Source organism: Balaenoptera ricei, chromosome 11 (genome assembly GCF_028023285.1).
Source record: "Balaenoptera ricei isolate mBalRic1 chromosome 11, mBalRic1.hap2, whole genome shotgun sequence".
In the NCBI taxonomy this organism is placed as follows: domain Eukaryota; kingdom Metazoa; phylum Chordata; class Mammalia; order Artiodactyla; family Balaenopteridae; genus Balaenoptera; species Balaenoptera ricei.
Window position 1 is genome coordinate 21523204 of NC_082649.1, and position 18595 is coordinate 21541798.

At 41.6% G+C, this 18595-nt stretch overlaps 3 protein-coding genes across 4 annotated transcripts; 1 reads left to right on the top strand and 2 right to left on the bottom strand.

The window, feature by feature from the left end:
- Positions 1-4738: 4738 nt before the first annotated feature.
- On the bottom strand, positions 4739-16356 carry LOC132374298 (uncharacterized). The gene is made up of 3 exons (XM_059937859.1): positions 15950-16356; positions 6311-6581; positions 4739-5170 (listed from the first exon to the last, which is right to left on the bottom strand). The coding sequence occupies exons 1-3, from the start codon at positions 16354-16356 to the stop codon at positions 4739-4741; spliced, it is 1110 nt and encodes a 369-aa protein (XP_059793842.1).
- LOC132374485 (histone H2B type 1-L-like) lies at positions 6166-6665 on the top strand. Its single transcript, XM_059938200.1, has one exon. It carries the CDS (start codon positions 6188-6190, stop codon positions 6566-6568), a length of 381 nt encoding a protein of 126 aa, XP_059794183.1. The 5' UTR covers positions 6166-6187; the 3' UTR covers positions 6569-6665.
- On the bottom strand, positions 16257-18306 carry LOC132374476 (histone H2A type 1-like). 2 transcript variants are annotated; one of them, XM_059938188.1, is made up of 2 exons: positions 17867-18306; positions 16257-16326 (listed from the first exon to the last, which is right to left on the bottom strand). In XM_059938188.1, the coding sequence occupies exon 1, from the start codon at positions 18273-18275 to the stop codon at positions 17883-17885; it is 393 nt and encodes a 130-aa protein (XP_059794171.1). In that variant the 5' UTR covers positions 18276-18306; the 3' UTR covers positions 16257-16326; positions 17867-17882. The 2 variants fall into 2 exon arrangements, with proteins under 2 accessions (XP_059794171.1, XP_059794170.1); XM_059938187.1 differs by lacking the exon at positions 16257-16326 and adding an exon at positions 17161-17193.
- Positions 18307-18595: the final 289 nt, after the last annotated feature.

Consider the following 18595-nt stretch of genomic DNA (forward strand, 5'->3'; position numbering starts at 1 on the left):
CCAGTCCATGGCAGTGAAAGTCCTAACCACTGGACTGCCAGGGAATTCCCTAAGCTACTTGTTTTAAAGTTAAGAAAACTGTGGCTTAGAAAGATGAAATGGCCAGAATCACCTTGTCAATAAATGATGGACCTGGGTCTCAAACACGAGTTTCTTTATTCCTAGTGTCATTTTCTGAGCACTGCTCCTCATCTATTATGTCAACTGGAAAAGGAGTAGAGTTCTCTATTTCCTTTTTAGGCTCATCCAGAAAAACATAACATTCATGTATTTCTATTTTAGGCCCTTTGTGAGCTACCCAATTCACAATCCCTTTGGAATGCACCAGAAGGGATTAAACACGATTCAATCAATGCTCTTCTAGTTTTACACTGGTTTATGTAAGTTAATATTCATATTCCTTTCCTTGGGACAGTTTCTAATTTACAAGGAAATCAGAACTTGTTTAACTCTTACTCCATCTCCCAAAATTTTTGTTGCAGTTAAAGCAGGTTAAAATGAACATCTTGGGATGGTCTTGATATTCTGCAGCAGGATGATGAGGGATCAGGAAGCTTATTCCTAGTCCCTGTATTTCATCAGTAAACCACATCCCTAGGAGGGTCTCCTGAAACACTCATCCTTGGATTTCTGATGTTCTTTTGCTGAACAAAGGTGGTCTGTCAATCACAGTGGCAAAACCCCAGGTTTAGAAAAACTCAATAGATCTACACTTAAAGACGGCAAATATCAAGCAGGAGCCTGTGTGAGTAGTTGTCTCCAAAATATACCAAAAAAAAAAAAAAAGAAAGAAAGAAAGACAAAAGGACGTCTTAGCATGGAAGGTGTGAAGGCATGTTCATATTTTCTTAGCTGCAGGAGGGTACTTATGCATATGGCATAGGTCTAAGCCAAAAGTAATTTTGGGGGCCAGGCTGAAGTCACTACTTTCTCCCTTCTACTTAGTAATTGCCTGACTCCTTGTAACTGGAGGAGGCAGATGGAACTCATGTCACTGTGTGGAGGCCTTGATTACTCATGTCACTCAGTCACTAAATCAGGTAGATGTTTAAATAAGTTTCAGTAACTGACAGTTTCTCCCCTCTCACATTCTCTCCTTATCCTCTCATACCTGGATGATTCCATGTTTCTTAACCAGTATCCTAACCAGTTTCTTCCTAACTGGTTCTTCCTAACCAGTTTCTCCAGCCCCTAATTCCTAAATTCTGGTCATTCTGTCTTATAAAAATTGTCACTCTTGCCTTAGGTTCAAGTGAGAACTTTATAGCCTTTTTTCATAATGATACTTTCTGCTCACACTAACCAGCACTAATAACTCAAATTTACCTTTCTATTCCTTTTTGTTGTTGTTTATTTTTTGTTTTTTGAACAACTTTACTCATCTGCAATTCCTTCTCTCCTTCTACCTGGGAGAATCTTTCCAATTTCATCTCAAGTTCCAACTCCATGAATAAATTCCCCTAATTAGAAAAATCTAGTTTCTCTGATAATGTGCTTTGATGACAATAATTGGGTACCATTATTATCAATGGAAAATTTATAATGCATCTATTCTTTTCTGTCATTAAACTAAACCCTAGGGCATTAGTCTTCTTTATCTTGTTTTCCCACTACTCTAGGTGTGTTTTAATTGACTGAGCTTTAAAATCCTGTCAAATGGGTGGAATTATCCCCATAATAATCAGATTCAGTGATTTTCTGTTTTTCTGTGGAAAGCTAAGTGTAATAAATCTCTGCCCCTTCTATGACCCTCCTCATGGCTTGACTTAGGCACTAGCTCCCTTACTTTCTGAGGTATGCCATCCAAGGTGTTGGGGCTACTGAAAAAAAAAAAAAAAAAACACCTTTGCAGTATAAAAGTCTTCAGATGTAAAATATCAATATTTACCTGTGTACATATGGGGTAGGCAGGATGTGGCAAAAGAATAAAATGGCATTTCTGAATTATCTTGATTTTTAGCTATCAATTCCATAAAATAAAGCTACTGGTCATTCAGAGATTATATACTTGTTTGTTTTTAAATTACATGTACTTATAGGCAACCAGGCAAGCCTGAAATGGTTATACAACTTAATTTTCCAACAGGTACAAATAAAATGTGACATGATTTAGATTTGTGATATTTCCCCAAGAAAATCAAAATTCATTAAAAAAATCTCATGTTAAACACTACCATTTCAATGTATGCCTTTAAGATTAAAAAAAAAAGTGTGTGTGCGTGTATGTGTCTTAACAATCAAGATCATTGTTTGGATGATGGACAGAAAGGCTAAAAATTGTCCAAGTTAATGTTATATTTTTATTGCTGTTCATCAATTATATTTCTGTGCCATTGGCTGTAATAATTGTAGTATAATAGAACACAGTTTTATATGATCCTGTACATTTTCAAAATCCACCCATTTCCTTTAACGTATTATGAAAATATTAAGATAAACATATCAGTCTTCCTATGACAGCTCTTCCAAGGAGTAAAGCCTCAGGGGTAACTGTTGAGGATCATACTGATGCTATTGTTTATTATAGCAATGCCAAAGGGGAAAAGTTTTAGCTCTATCCTTTTTAACTAAAACTTAGTTTCAGTTTCCTCATCTGTAAAGAACTAATAGAATAAAAATTATGTATATTAGTAGAGAACTATTGAATTTACCTTATATTTTGGAGACTTCATAGACTAATACATGACGTCTGGCCAACTCAGTAATGCAACCACTCAATTAATGTTGATTATTTCTACGTGGTAAAACTATATAGTATTAAAGTTACATGAACTCTATCAATCTTTTACTTCTGTAATCAGGAATAAACTGAATGGTAATTCCTGTTTGTTCAATAATTTTTATTTTAAATTCCAATTTGACTAAATAATTTCCTGAGGGTTTGTTTTAGTCAAAGGACTGTTCTAGATGTTCTGATGGATTTAATAATACAACTAGGTGTTTTCTGTGCCCCCTTGGTCCTCATATCTCGACATCCACCATCTGGTGAGACAGAAACAGACATTAAAAAACTTACTGTGCTAAAAAAAAAAAAAAAAAAAAAACTTACTGTGCTAGAATCTCAAAGAAAGTACAGGATATGGGAAAGTACGTTCTAATATGGAATGACTTTATGTAGCGTTACAAATATCTAACACTCCATTATTGAAATTATGATTAGTTAAACTTTTTTCTTTATATGGGTGGAGGCTCCCCAGTTCTCAGCACCCGAGTCTCAATGCCTGACAGACTTCCAAGAACAAAGATTTCTTTTATAAAACCTCTAGGACTTACAATGGCTAACTTGGCCTGTGTATTTATTTACAGCTTTGTTTCTGTTAAATTTACCACCTGACCTTTTTCCTTAGTGATCCTCAAGGGGAAACAGCCCATTAAAAAACAATAAATTAATAGAAGGCTCTCAATTTTGTAGTTAAGGATACCTCACCCATCTTGAACCTGAAATTTGCTGAAGTGTTTGAATAGACATAAAATCCTTCCAGACGGTCTACAGTAACCCAATTAGTAACAACCTTTCTACATTTCCAAATAACAGACTGTATAGTTTCAGAACAAAATTCCTTACTTTTTTCCCTTCAGCTACCAGTTTAGAAATAGTGAAGAATTTGTTACTTCCACAAGAAGGGAATATCGTTTCAATACAGAATAGTATAACACTGCTGTTTTGTAGAAGAAAGCGAAGACAATATTTTCTGCAATAGAGAACTCTCAAGCTTACAGCTGATTTTCATGTTTTACTGACAAATATGAGGTACTTTCATAAGATTTGATTTAAAGATTAAGATAGGGAATTTAGGAAAACAGAAAAAGACTCCTTTAATGGCGTCTGCTGAAAGGCTCATGATTCCTGCATTCGAGTTCATTCAATTTTTTCCTACTCAGAGACCCACCCAGCTGCCCCTGTTGGTTGCTTTGGCCCTTTGTAGAGAAGACCTGGTGGGTAAAGACCGCCACCAAGTTCTCAGGAGCTGTCAAGGTCTTCCCTTTGGTGATAAAGCTAATAACCTAAGCCTTGGCTCCGTTTTAGGGGTGGTCGTGGTATATCCGTGACCATTCTCAACAGGGTCCTGGTGGTTGCTAGCGAGCTGGGCCTCACAATTCTGGTGAGCAAGGGCACCCTGGTGTAGACCAAGCGTTTAGCCACGCCTAAATGTACCAAACCTACACAAAATAAGACAAACGGAGGTGTGCAAGTAAAGCCGTGGAGGCAGTTCCTACACTGAAACTTAAAAATAACAGGCTTTTTAGGACTTCCCTGGTGGTGCAGTGGTTAAGACCGCCTGCCAATACAGGGGACACGGGCTTGAGCCCTGGTCCAGGAAGATCCCACATGCCACGGAGCATCTAAGCCTGTGTGCCAGAACTGCTGAGCCCACGCACTGCAACTACTGAGTCCACGTGCTGCAACTACTTAAGGTCTAGAGCCCGTGCTCTGCAAGAGAAGCCACTGCAATGAGAAGCCCGCGCACCACAACGAAGAGTAGCTCCCGCTCGCCGCAACTAGAGAAAGCCCACATGCGGCACTGAAGACCCAACACAAACCCCCCGCCCCCAAAAAATAAAACACCATAGGCTTTTTAAAGAGCTTAATTCCGAGACTCTCTCCGCAAAGGTCTCTCGGGACTGCGCGAAATTTGTGCTCTTAATGACCAAGTACTACCGCACCTTTTATAGAGCAAGTGATTGGCTCTGAAAAGAGCCTTTGGGTTTTAGTTATCACTCGATTAAGAAAGCCAATTTACGCCCTCTCCCCGCGGATGCGGCGAGCAAGCTGGATGTCCTTGGGCATGATGGTGACGCGCTTGGCGTGGATGGCACACAGGTTGGTGTCCTCGAAGAGCCCCACCAGGTAGGCCTCGCACGCCTCCTGCAGCGCCATCACGGCCGAGCTCTGGAAGCGCAGGTCGGTCTTGAAATCCTGCGCGATCTCGCGCACCAGCCGCTGGAACGGCAGCTTGCGGATCAGCAGCTCCGTGGACTTCTGGTAGCGGCGGATCTCGCGCAGGGCCACCGTGCCGGGCCGGTAGCGGTGCGGCTTCTTCACGCCGCCCGTGGCCGGCGCGCTCTTGCGGGCCGCCTTGGTGGCCAGCTGCTTGCGCGGGGCCTTGCCGCCGGTGGACTTGCGAGCGGTCTGCTTAGTACGAGCCATAATGAGGGATTGCAAACACTGCTACAACTACAAGCCGTACTGTTCTTGCTCTTATTTATAAAGGCGAAGTCCTCCTGATTGGTCCGAATCTTCAAATTCCGCGCCATGAATTAAGTAACTGGATAAGCCTTGTGATTGGATACCAGGTCTCACTTTAGAAAATCGAGATCTGTTGCAGTATGCTCTATATTTTCTCGCTTAAAGTCCTCCGCCATTTATTCACCCTGTATGTTACATGTTTTATATATACCTTAATTGGTTTTGTTTTAATCCCCTTGTTCGGAATTAAGTTTGGGAAGAGACGAAAATGAACGTTCCAGAGTTCTGAGCCCTTTCAAAAACTCCGGTTTTGATTGTAATTGATCGAGTTCAGTTTCGTCACTTATCAAAGGTTCTGATTTTGAATAACGTTTTATTTTAGCAATGCAAGCACCATATTACATAATTCCCAGCCCTCCAACAAACGCTGGCATCACTTCCAGACACTGTTCCTAGGAAACATGAAAATACTACCGCCGTTGAAATGTGACGATCCTTAATTCTTGGTAAAGCTTAAGTGTTGACGACTTTGATCAAGCCGAATTGGGAATGCCAATGGCATAATTTTGAAAATATTTATATATTTAGCTAATTTCTATGTTCTGTTTTCTAGAATCACTAAACCGGTAACTGAATTTTGGCAGAAAACTAGTCATAAATTTGTATCGGGCGTTTGTCTCTTTAGGTCCGGATCTAGAGAGAAACAAGGCTCACAAGTAGATACTTCCGGACAAGACATTAATTTTTTGCACTATTTTGAAAACGAAAGTTATTTTTTCTGATGGTGGGGGTGGGGATATCTAGTGTTAGTTCCAGTTAAACAACCAATCAAAAAGCAGATTTGAAATCACCTTATTTGCATAAAAGATTTCTACTGGCTGATTTGACCCAATCAGGAATTGAGATAGATTAAGCACCTATTTGCATAGAAGCCCTACAAAACTAGGCCAACATTGTAACAGGTGTTGTCAGTTTTTGTCTGTTTGGTAACTTTACACTATGCCTGAGCTGGCTAAATCTGCTCCTGCTTCCAAGAAGGGTTCTAAGAAAGCGGTGACCAAGGCGCAGAAGAAAGATGGTAAGAAGCGCAAGCGCAGCCGCAAGGAAAGCTACTCTGTGTACGTGTACAAGGTGCTGAAACAGGTGCACCCGGACACTGGCATCTCGTCCAAGGCCATGGGCATCATGAACTCGTTCGTCAATGACATCTTTGAGCGTATCGCGGGCGAGGCGTCGCGCTTGGCGCATTACAACAAACGCTCGACCATCACCTCCAGGGAGATCCAGACGGCCGTACGCCTTCTGTTGCCCGGGGAGCTGGCCAAGCACGCTGTGTCCGAGGGTACCAAGGCTGTCACCAAATACACCAGCTCCAAGTAAATGTTTCCAGGTGCTGTTAAACCCAAAGGCTCTTTTCAGAGCCACTCACGTTTTCAAAAGGGGCTCTAATGCTGCGTAGTATTCGTTTCTAGAGAGAAGGCCAGATTTGAAAATTGACTAATAAACATTTTTACCATTATGATTTCTAAAGAAATAAGGCTATTTTTACTGAGCAGAAATAGTTTTAGCAAGCGCAGAGCAGAGAAACAGTTTTATATTAAGAACTGAGAAGTCAGTTTTACTATTAAAAATTTTACTAGTCGGACCATCAAATAATTGTGAAATCTTTAGTTACTCACGTAATAGAGAAAAGGAAGGGGTAATAAACCTCAAGTAGCCTGAAAATAAAACCTCTTTATTTTTGGGTAGAGTCCTTGGCTGGCAGCCCAGTGAGTCGGTTAGTCAGTCTTTCCTTAAGGCTGATGGTAATTAGCAACAATATAATTGCAGCTACAGATTTTCAAAATACCCTGAGACTAAGGATCATACACGACAGGCTACCTGCAATGTCGATCAGAGTTCTTGCTGTTCTCACTTTTGATAAGTCCACTCGTGGCCATTTCTCTACTGGATTGGGGAGGGTGGGGGGGAGTTGCAGAGTATTGTGAGATCATAGATCTGAGTGTGCCCAAGATTCTTCTCTAAATGAACTCTTGAGTTGAAAAACTAGGACTCTGATTTATTTTATTTTTTTATTTTTATTTTTTTTTTAATTCACCAGTTTGTTGGGTTTTTTTTAATTAATTAATTTATTTATTTATGGCTGTGTTGGGTCTTCGTTTCTGTGCGAGGGCTTTCTCTAGTTGTGGCAAGTGGGGGCCACTCTTCATGGCGGTGCGCGGGCCTCTCACTATCGCGGCCTCTCTTGTTGCGGAGCACAGGCTCCAGACGCGCAGGCTCAGTAGTTGTGGCTCACGGGCCTAGTTGCTCCACGGCATGTGGGATCTTCCCGGACCAGGGCTCGAACCCGTGTCCCCTGCATTGGCAGGCAGATTCTCAACCACTGCGCCACCAGGGAAGCCCCCTGATTTTATTCAATCATTAATTGAGAGCCTATTAAGTTTCAAAAAGTGACAGGTACTAGGGACAGAGCAATGAGCAGGATAGAAACAATCTCTCTCCTCACAGGGCTCATAGTCTAAAATGAATATTTAGACGGTACCCAAACGAACAGAAGGGAAGCATCAGTCTAAACGTCACTTTAGCATTGCCAAAAGCTGAACTGACTTAACCTTAAAGTTTTAATTTCCCTGGAGGCAATTCTGGAAAGGAGGTGGAGTAAAAGAGATGGCAAGGAAAGAGGAGACAGTAAAGGAGAGAAAGGAATCACAAAAATGTGCAGAGTTCAAGTTTGTATTTAAGGACTATGGTTAACAACAGATGTTATATATTTACATTTTCAGGTGACCATGTTTTATCATTGGTCCACAAGAATTTTGTATTGGTCCTAGTGCTGTGACTTACTGAAATGTAGGATCTTACTGAAATGTAGAAAGGAATACTATACTAACAAATCTTGTCCATTATTCCTCTTAAAGATTCTCCTTAATAAGATTTTTTCTTTTTTTAATGTGTACCTGTATGACTTAGTATTAGATACCCCTAGAAGTGACAGACAGCCTAAAATAGTCAGTGGTTAAGCAAAATTAAAGTCTTTTTCTCTATATGTGGCTCAGGCCTGGAATGGGCGCTCCACTCTACTTAGGGAACTCATCCCTTTCTATGTATAAGGTATGTTCGCTCTATTATTTGAGAATATTCTCAAATATATTCTATTGAATTCTACTATGGAGAGCCTACCAAGAACAAACTGGATGGATGAAATTCATAAATATTAAGTAGGTAATTCATAAGTAGGAAACATATAAGAAATGTTGGATAGGTAAGCAAGGCATTTATGAGATACAAAATTCAGAAGCTGTATTTACTGTAAATCATTAAGTTAGTACCTCGTGAGATGTTAGACATAGAGAAAGTAGAGCTTGTGTGTGCTACATGGAGATAGAAAGTGATGAAAGAACCAAGAAGTGCCAAGTATTTGTAAGACACTAAGTATTTATGAAGTACCCAATATTTATGAGTTCTTAAACTGACCACCCATTGGTGACTCCCATTTTGGTACCATTTGCCCTCTACAGACAACATGCACATAAAAGACATGTTTGCTTGGTATGTCACTGGTGACCTCCCTAGATGGGAGGCTGTATACTCAGCCCTGCATCTCTCCAACAGAGCAAGCATGTGTTGGCTCCAAATCACTTCCATCTGCTGGATCCCTTTGCTCAAAGTCCAACCTAGTTCTCAGCAGAGAAGAAATTCAAAGGAAGGCAGGGAGTGAGAGGAGAGAGACGGAGAGGGGAGGGTCAGAGAGAGATAGGAGAGAGGGAGGGGGAGGAGAAGGGGGAGAAGAGGAGGAAGGGGAGGTTTCACATGAAAAGTGAAACCAAGGATTCAACTGATCTTTTGCAACCTATCTGAAATGTGTTCATTTGTCCAGTATCTTTTCCCTTGTTTCTTGCTATATATTTAAAATTGATTCAATAAAATTAATCAGGGAACTTAAATCAGTCTATGAGACTTTATGTTCTATGACCTTGGAAATGGCCTGCCTGGTAGTGTATTTGGAGGCTACCACTGCATTAAGGTAATTTCTCACATGTCATTCTAGTTGTCATTCTTAATAAGATATGGTCCCTGTTACCTAGGACATATAACATTGTTCTATAGAGCAAATAATAATGTATACAAATATAGAACAGTAATGAAATATGCTTAAAATTGAAGGGCTTTGAGGCTCACTACCTGGGCTGAAATTTGTTGTCACCATTTACTAGCCAGGTGACCTTGGGCATTATGCAGAATCATTCAGCATGCTTCCCCATCTGTAGAGATAATACAGTAACTCTTATAGGTGACTTGCTCAAGCATATTTAGTGTTGGGACTACCCCAGAACTCTGTTGTTTCAATGCTCTGTCTACCACTATCAGGAAAGAACAGAGGACTTGTGCATAGTGATTTTAGAAGATACACAGGTTTTCTGTAAAGAGAATTAGGGCAAGTGTGGATATCTGAGGTGACAGATACATGATACTAACTTCAGGGCCCCAGTTCTGCACTGATAAACTCTATAAACCTTAAGAGATAGAGGCACACTGGCTGTTAACCTCTTCTTCCTGAGCCCTCAGAGACCTTGTTTCCCAGCTTCCCTTGTAGTTGGGTGTGGCCTTCTTAGGCCACATAGCTGAGTTCCTAACAATGGAATGTAAATAAAAGTAGTTTGACATTTTCAGGTCTGGGGCATAATAACCTCCCACGAAGACTTTCCAAGCTCTTTCCCCTCCCAAGACAAAAGTGTTTTAGAAACAAAACAGGCCCAAAATAGAGTTATGTCATCACACCAAGACTTAATTACAGTTTTGGCTTCCCCAGAAATGAAATCTTAAACTAGTCAATCAGGAATTGCCTGATCAGCACCAGTTAGGTAATCAGCCGGCCAGACCCCTGCCAAACCCTAAAGGAAAGCAACCTTGCAATAAGCTACCCACTTTTTTTCCTAGTGTAACTTCCCTGTTCCTGCTCCCTTCTGCCTAGAAAAATCTTTTATTTTGTACAGCTCCTCACAGCTCTCTTCTATCTGCTAGACTGGATGCTGCCTGATTCATGAATCACTGAATAAAGCCAATAAGATCTTTAAAATTTACTCCATTGAATTTTATTTTTTAACATGTGAAAGCAGTGTGTTTAGGATGATTGAGACACCTGGGCTCCAGAACCACTGCTTGGAAGAAAGAGCTACCTGCTGATCTAGAACACCCTTTCTGAACTTCATAAAAACAGAGAATAAACTTGCAATAAGCTGTAAGGTTGTCAATTGAAAAAATAATAATAATAACATAAAAGTTGAGAATTATGTTATATTCAGCAAGTATATGGAGGACTTAAGCCCAGGAGACAGCCTCTCAGATAGCTCTGAGGGACTGGTCCTGAAGAGGTAAAGGAGTAGCCAGGATATATAGGAGTTTTTGAAAAAAAACAAAAACGAAACAAACAAACAAACAAAAAACACACAAAAAACAGGTAGTTGGAATGTCAAAAGATTACTGTTAAAGAAAACAGCCATCTCAAGTTAATGAATTTAGCCCTTCTCTATATCTGGGAAGATGCAAGAGTCTGGGCTCACTGAAATCATTCCTTTGATATATATGTAGCTTAACTATCTAGGGCCAGTATCCTGTTTTTCTCCATCCTGAAGCCCCTCAGGGTGCACAGTTGGGGCGGTTGCAGGGGCTGATGGCTTGATGGCCACCACATCCTTAGGTTACTGATATGGCAGGTGACATTCTTCGTCCACAAGGTTTGGGGGTTTATCTTAATATACCCTCCACCAAGGAAGGGTCCCAATCTCTATTTTCTAAAAGGAAGTTCTGTTACTTGTTGCTGGATCTCAAACCTTGTAGAACCAGATGGCTAGCTACATTCTTTAGTTGGCAAAGGATAGAGGACATTTTCTTCCTTCCCGACAGTTTCATAGTTATCTGGCAAAACCTGAAGGACACCAGTTTTCCATTCTTTCCTTGAACACTACTTATTAAAAATGAAAGTAATTAATAGTTTACACACCATAATGAAAATCCCTGCATTTGGACTGCAGTCTCTCCCAATAGGAAGGGTTCAGAAGAGATGTGATCTCTTAGTTCTGTGCCAAGACACAGCTATAGCTCAAGATCTGCAGTTGAGAACATGTAACACCTTTATCATAAATAAATAAATTTAATTTTGTTTTATTTTTAAAATCATGGGTTTGGCCATCAAATCATCACCATTTTGAAGGTTTTAATATAGAGTTCTATTAGCCATGAGCCAACAGATGAGCAGTTTTATTTATATTTGGGGACTTATCCATAATTAGCCAATGTAATCTCAGAAAATTTACTTGTTACAGTGTATAAGGCCTTTTTAGAAATATTACATTTGGATTCTCTTTTTTCTGAAAAGTAAAATGATGATGGTGATTATTTGGAACCTCAAAATATCTTACTTTTTATTTTAAATAAATTATCAAATAATTAATAGTCTTTCCTTAATCACTGGTATCCTTGAATCAGGCTGGCAGTCCTCCCTGGGATTAGTACTCATCTCTTCCTGCCCCGGCCTCAGTTTACCATCTGAATTGGGTGTGCTCAGGAAACTAGAACAATACTTTTGGGGGAAAAAAAAAAATGTGTAAAATCACTGCTGAGCTTGAGACTTGAAACTCCAGCTTGAGAAAACAGAAGAGGAACCTGGTTCTATCTAGTTGGTTATCAGACCTGCGACCATCATTCCAAGTGATGGTCCCAACATAGGACCTTCGCAATCACGGTTTCTTCTCTGTGGAATGATCTTCTTACAGATGTATGAAGACCCCTCTCCTTTCCAAGCTTCATGACACTGGCTTTCATGTCTCATCTCAGTTGTGAAGCTTTCCCCACCCATCTTATTTAAAATGACAACTATCCACCACCCATCTCCCACTCTGTGGCAGTCCTTAATCCCCTTGGTCTGTTTTCTTTGTGTTTTCTTAATCCTCTTTACCTACCAAAAGACTGTTTATTTTCTGTCTCCCACAAGAATCGTTGGTGAGCTCTGCACAGTAGGATCTTTGCCATGTTATGCATTGCTCTTTCCAGCGCCTAGAACATTGTTGAGCACATAATAAGCACTCAAAAAGTTTTTGATGAATGGATGGATGGATGAAGTAAAATGTACATATGCACATAACACAAAATGTCCATCCATTCTCTAGTGCTGGAGATAAAGTCCATGACAGTTTTATCCAAATGAACCCCTGTGAGAGGTAGTTCCCTTCACTATGCTTCCATTTCTTCATCATCATGTTTGAGCTGATAACGGCCCCCCAACCCACAGAGTTATTGTGAGGATTAAATGAAATAATCCATATAGGCACTAAATTACAGACTTTGAATTGATAAAATCATGAATCTCTTACCACCTGGACAGTTCCCAAGGCCGGTATTGTTAACATCTCTACTTGGTAAATGACATAATAAAGACCAAGAGTGCTACATGGACCTTGCAACTCAGGGGGCTTGCATTCAGCCAGAAGGTCACTAGTGACTGACCCAGTGATATAAAGCTGGATAGCTCACCACTGTTCCTGATACAAAAACCCCTTGCCTGGTTCCTGAAGACATTTGATTTTCAATTCAAATAAATCGTTTGTTACCTGAGGGTAAACAATTTGCCTGTGGCCATAAAACTAGTAAATTGAAGTACTATGCTATGAGTCACCTTTAACCCCAAATGTTTATATTTTATAAATGATTTTCTCTTTTCTCCCTAACTATAAATCCTCCAGGTCAGCTTCTATTTTCAAGGTTTGAATAGCACAAAATAAAGAAAAATAGGCCTTGATTTTTGTGCTGGAGCACAACTGAGACCACCTGAAAATAAAGCAGAACCTGATTAAATGAGAGAGAGGGACACAAAACTCCTATGCGCAACTCCTCTCAAGACCTTCCATCTCACTCAGAGGAAAAGCCTAATTCCTTACCGTGACTTACAAGCCCTTGCATGATCTGGCTTCCTTTCATTTCTCTGCCATTATTTCCTCCTACAGCGCCCAGCCCACTCCACTCCACATAGCCACCCCGGCACCTCAACATTCCTCCTTCTCTCTCTCTCTTTTTTTTTTTTTAGAATTTATTTATTGATTGATTTTTGGCTGCGTTGGGTCTTTGTTGCTGCATGCGGGCTTTCTCTAGTTGCGGCGAGCGGGGGCTCCTCTTCGTTGCGGTGCGTGGGCTTCTCATTGCAGTGGCTTCTCTTGTTGCGGAGCACGGGCTCTAGGCGTGCGGGCTTCAGTAGTTGCGGCACGCGGGCTCAGTAAGTTGCAGCACGCGGGCTCAAGAGCGCAGGCTCAGTAGTAGTGGCGCATGGGTTTAGTTGCTCCGCGGCATGTGGGATTTTCCCAGACCAGGGCTCGAACCCGCGTTCCTTGCCTTGGCAGGTGGATTCTTAACCACTGCGGCACTCATCAGGGAAGACTCGTGTTCTCTCTTTCCACAACTTCTTCCTCACAACTCTTTGCTGAAATAACTACCTCCTTACTGCCGTCTTCATTGGTCACCTTATCTAAATTTCAACTCCCCATGACAATCCTTATTCTTGCTTTATTGTTCTTCTCGCCATCTTACATATTACATATGATACTTATTTATCTGATTTATTGTCTATCCCAGGGTCAAATGTAAATTCCATGAGAGCAAAGAATCTTGTCTGTTTTGTTCTCCAAGTATATTCCCAGTGCACAGAACAGCATCTGGCACATTGTAAACTCAACAAATGTATGTGGAATAAATAAATTTAAAAAGTCATCAATGTTAAATGCTGTTTGTTGGGGGAGTAATCATGGCATCACAATTAGGTTTTAAAATAGATGTATATTAAAATGTTGAGAGAGGAAATGATATGATTTGCTTAACAATAATCAAGGCAATAATCAAGGTAGAAGAGGTATAGATAAATTTGGCCAATGTTGATGTTGAGGCTGGGTGAGGAGTACCTAGGGTCTGTTAAACTATTATTTCTACTTCCATATATTCTCAAATGTTGCATAATAAAAAAATTTTTTTTAAGTTTTAAAAAATGAAACAATATCCAGGGTGGGGGGTGGGGGTGGGGAGATAAATTCCTAAATAATTTTTTTTAAAAAAAAAGGCTATGGAGAAAGGCCACCTGAAAGACCAAACAGGACCTTGTGCTAATCTGTACAGGAAAGCCCAATGTGAAGACAGAGAGGTATCCACTCTCCAGGATGTTCCTCCGAGTAGCATCCCTGAAAACCTAGTAATGTCAACCACTGAAAGCAGCTACATTTCTCAATATAGACTCACATTACCCCTGTCCTCAGAAATTGCTATAAAAGCCAAATACTATTTGATTCATTGCAGTGAGATAAACTGTCATCAAGCAAGCCAGAAAGTCCTCCTTTGGAACTACAAGGAAAGCCTGATTCAGTTAGGTAACTCCTTGCTAAGCCTGGAGTCCAACAGGAGCTAACCACAAGATTGGAATTTATGCAATATTTAGTCCCGGCCCTAGCTACCTATTGGAAGCACCTGAGTTTTAATAATTACTGTTGCCTGGGCCCACCTCATACAATTATAGTCATACTGATTGGACCCCAAGCAAAAATATTTTAATAAAAACTCCAGTTGACTGTAATGTGCAGTCACCACTGAGACCACTGATCCACAATGAAATCAAACTCTAGAGGCACCTTGTTATGTGCAACTGCTTGACAGAAATTTCATTCTATTACATAAATAAGTGTAGTTTGCAAATGCTTACTCCTGGTAAGAGTTCACAGACAGGTTGCTTTTCTTGATGAGACCAAAAACACCATTTTAAAAAATAGACTTCTTAATCTAGCGTTCATAAGAATCACTTGGGGTGAACTGGGTACAACGTAGATTCTGACTCAGTAGACCTGGGTTGGGTCTGAAAATCTACGTTTCTAGCAAATTCCCAAGTGATGTACATGCTGCTGGTGGTAGACCACACTTTGAGTAGTGAAACTGTAGAAGCCAGCAGGGTTCTCTGTCTTGGGTTCTGCTACCAATAAGTTTATTAGAAATCCTGACTGAGAGGTCTAATTTTTTTTATAGAAGTCAACTATCAGCAAAACAACGCCCTCACTGTTCTCTGTGTAAAAGGTCAAACATTTCGCGGGAAAGCCAAAACTGTTTCACTTTTAACTTGGCAGAGATTGGAACTGAACAAATTGAGGTCTCAGAGAAATTAGAAAGCAATGACAAACGCTCTAGCTTCTCAATTGTCAATGCCCAAACATGTGAGAGCAAAGCTTTAGAAGGGGTAAACAGCAAATCCACACCCACCTTCACCCAAATTCAACCTTTTGTGGGTAAAGCAGCTCACCTTCCATACATAATCCACGTACTCAAATAACCCAACCTTCACATCACAACGATTACTGCTCCTTCCAAACTACCTAAAACACGGTTTATTCTATTGCCAAACCTACCAATCCCCCAGTCCACTTGCATGTGCTTATATTACATTTCCCACGAGACAGTTAAGTTCCTACTTTTGAGCAACTTTTGCACATAACCTACCAATTGAAGGTATACAAAGCTGCCAGAATTTAATTAACTGAAATAGTATAGACAGTTGTAAAGTTACACGACACTCCCAAAAAACAAGTTTACCCAGTAACTCATAAGGAAATCTCCACCTTAACATCCCAAACCAAAACTCACTGAAACAGAACAGACTAAATGACAGCTATTTTAAAGAAAATGTGGGTGGCTCTTAGAAGAGCCTTTTTAGTTGGATTGAGACAGCTGGGGAAGCTTTACGCCCTCTCCCCGCGGATGCGACGGGCAAGCTGGATATCCTTGGGCATGATGGTGACGCGCTTGGCGTGGATGGCACACAGGTTGGTGTCCTCGAAGAGCCCCACCAGGTAGGCCTCGCACGCCTCCTGCAGCGCCATCACGGCCGAGCTCTGGAAGCGCAGGTCGGTCTTGAAGTCCTGCGCGATCTCGCGCACCAGCCGCTGGAACGGCAGCTTGCGGATCAGCAGCTCCGTGGACTTCTGGTAGCGGCGGATCTCGCGCAGGGCCACCGTGCCGGGCCGGTAGCGGTGCGGCTTCTTCACGCCGCCCGTGGCCGGCGCGCTCTTCCGGGCCGCCTTGGTGGCCAGCTGCTTGCGCGGCGCCTTACCGCCGGTGGACTTACGCGCAGTTTGTTTAGTTCGAGCCATCGTAAGAAAACAAAAGAAAAGAAACAAAGTCGGCAAATAAGTAGGAAGAGGTCCCCTTTATATATCCTCAGAAACGTTCCGATTGGCCTTGCGCTATTTCAAAAGCCCCGCGAAACAAAACCACTGGCTGAAGAGTCAACGCAGTGATTGGTGAAGTACTAGAGACTCTGATTGGATGAAATACTCCACATTTCAATCCCTCTTTTTGTTATAGTCTGCGACCCAAACGAACTAATTTTCTAATGTTCTAGTTCAGCGCATCTCAAATTATAAATAAGGAACCACTTGGGGATCGTGGAAATGCCAATTCTGATTCAAATCTATGTAATGGGGCCTAGAATCCGAGGACTACGCTTTAAGAACAGATTTACCTATATTCTTTTTTCTCCGTGGTTACTTTTTCTGAACTGAACTTAGATTCCCCTGGGCTGCCACTCTCTATCTCCACTGGGAAACCACGGGGAAAGCGACGGGCCGGGGACGACCGGCAAACAGTGCGCAACAAATGTTTGACTTTCCTATGGTGGCCAAATGGGATTTTGCTTCAGTTTGTTCCAGCAGAAATTAGTTAAGATAGCCTCCATCATGTTGAACTCTATTCTTTTAGCCCAGTCAGCCAGTCTCTCAGAGATTTCTTTTTTACTTAACTTCACTTTGAAAATGATTATTTTCTAGTTAGAATTGTACTATGCACCTGGTGTTTACTTCTCCGAGAAAACACTCCCTTCCTCAGTGAACATTTTTCATTCCAGAAAGATCACGGTGCGATAACCTCAAGCACCACCAGAGCCAGTCCCAGGACCGCCGGACGCCATCTTTGATGATTTTGAAATTTTCCTGAAGTAAAAACGCAAAATTGCATTCTTATCTGCGGCCCTATTTTCCACTCTTAGACTGTATAAGATTCCTTCCTATTCTCTCAAGGGAGGGCACAGTCTTGAGAGCACTAGCCTGCCGCGGTCTCCTTTGCCTGGCAAAGCAATAAAAGCTACTCTTTTCTACTTCACCCAAAACTATGTCGCCGCTTACTATTCGGCACGGGTGAACAGAGGCCGAGTTTCGGCAACAAGTTCAGAACTTGAAAAGCCCGCGCTGATCTGATTTGCCAGCCGTTCTTTCGTTGGCTGTTTCAAACGTCTTAGTGACATTCTAAGTTACCACCCCCCAGCCGCCTTTTCCGCAAGATAGAATGTTTCCCTTCTCGCTAAATAACCAAACTACCCCAGGTTTTAAAAACGTTACCAAAACTTGCTTTTTCATCGCTACTAAAAGCCCTTGCTTACGGTACTAACCATTTTTTTGTAGAAGTCCTGCTTCCCTGAATCACATTTCAAGCAGTTCCTTTAGATAGCAAAGATTAATTTGCGATAATAATCTGTGGCGATTATCCAGTGGCTTTAACCGCGCAAGTTTTATAGACCCAGCCCAAGTTTAGTTACAAGCTTTTTTAAGTGTGAAAATGTGGACGGCTCTGAAAAGAGCCTTTGGGTAAAAAGTTATAGACACGCACTGATATTGGGATACGTTCACTTGCCCTTGGCCTTGTGGTGGCTCTCGGTCTTCTTGGGCAGCAGCACCGCCTGGATGTTCGGCAGAACGCCGCCCTGAGCAATAGTGACTTTACCCAGCAGCTTGTTGAGCTCCTCGTCGTTGCGGATAGCCAATTGCAGGTGACGCGGGATGATGCGCGTCTTCTTGTTGTCGCGGGCCGCGTTACCCGCCAACTCCAGGATCTCGGCCGTCAGGTACTCCAGCACCGCTGCCAGGTACACCGGAGCGCCGGCCCCGACCCGCTCGGCGTAGTTGCCCTTGCGGAGCAGGCGGTGCACACGGCCCACGGGGAACTGCAACCCGGCCCGCGAGGAGCGAGTCTTGGCCTTGGCACGTACCTTACCACTCTGTTTCCCCCGACCAGACATGACGAAACACTAAGAACAGAACAAAAACCAAAAAAAATGACCCTCAGAACACCTGAAACTAAACTATTATACTCTGCGGCGGTTTGGTAAAACAGCCTGTGCGATTGGCCGAACACAAACCTTAGCCAATCAAAAGCCAGTTCTAAAACAACAACGTTACTAATTTACATAGAAAGTTTGTAATTGAAAGGTCAAATTATGTAAGGTTGAGCTAAGGGAAAAGCCAATGAGACTTTGTAATAAAGAGCCTATCAGAGATTAGGATGCTGAAAAGACCAATCACAAATCGTAATTCTGCCATCTCTAATTTGCATACAGAC